The following is a 729-nucleotide window of genomic DNA, read 5'->3' on the forward strand; positions in this document are numbered from 1 at the left end:
TTTTGTAAGCCCATGGACTATGGCCCACCAGGCTCCTCCATCCATGGGATTCTCCAGGCAAGAATACTGGAGTGGGTTGCCATGCCCTCCTCCAGGGGATCTTCCCAACCCAGGGATCAGACCCAAATCTCCCACATTGAAGGCAGATTCTTTATCGTCTGAGTCACCAGGGAAGCCCAAACAACTACTATAATTGACAAATTATCCCAGTGATTGATAGTTCTCTTTCATTTTACCTATGAATGAAGAGCACCTTCTGGTTTTAGTTGATAAGAGTGGTCTTTAGTTGAGATTTTCAAAATGCTGACTTGTGTATTACTAAGTTATAATCTCACACTTTTACACAAAAAAATTTATGTTAATTGTGCTGGATTGATTTCATGATGTAAATATAAATCTGCCTGATAATCCATATTTAGAGAAATGACATTGGAGGTGACTTGCTAGCTATTAGCCATGTGCTCTAATTAAAAAGTAGAAATATAGCTCTCTTTCTCCATTAGTTTGTTATAATTTTATTTTCTTTTTTCCTTAGGATATTAGCTGCAATGAGATTCAGGTTCTTCCCCAACAAATGGGAAAATTACAATCACTTAGAGAGCTAAACATAAGAAGAAATAATCTTCAGGCATTACCAGATGGTAAGATGCTCACTGTTCTTACTCACATGAATAAGAGAATAACTATATAGAATTTAATTAAATTATTTTTGTTTCTGAACAGAATTAG

At 35.9% G+C, this 729-nt stretch overlaps 1 protein-coding gene across 1 annotated transcript in view; it reads left to right on the top strand.

The window, feature by feature from the left end:
- LOC104995528 (leucine-rich repeat and calponin homology domain-containing protein 2-like) overlaps positions 1-729 on the top strand; it is a gene marked incomplete at both ends in the record, with an annotated part of 8,018 nt that overhangs the window by 6,515 nt on the left and 774 nt on the right. Inside the window, one exon of the mRNA XM_010849427.1 lies at positions 536-641. Within this exon, the coding sequence (XP_010847729.1) occupies positions 536-641 (106 nt within the window). The remainder of the gene's footprint in view (positions 1-535; positions 642-729) is intronic.

Source organism: Bison bison, unplaced genomic scaffold (assembly GCF_000754665.1).
Source record: "Bison bison bison isolate TAMUID 2011002044 unplaced genomic scaffold, Bison_UMD1.0 scf7180017850857, whole genome shotgun sequence".
NCBI classification, from domain to species: Eukaryota; Metazoa; Chordata; class Mammalia; order Artiodactyla; family Bovidae; genus Bison; species Bison bison.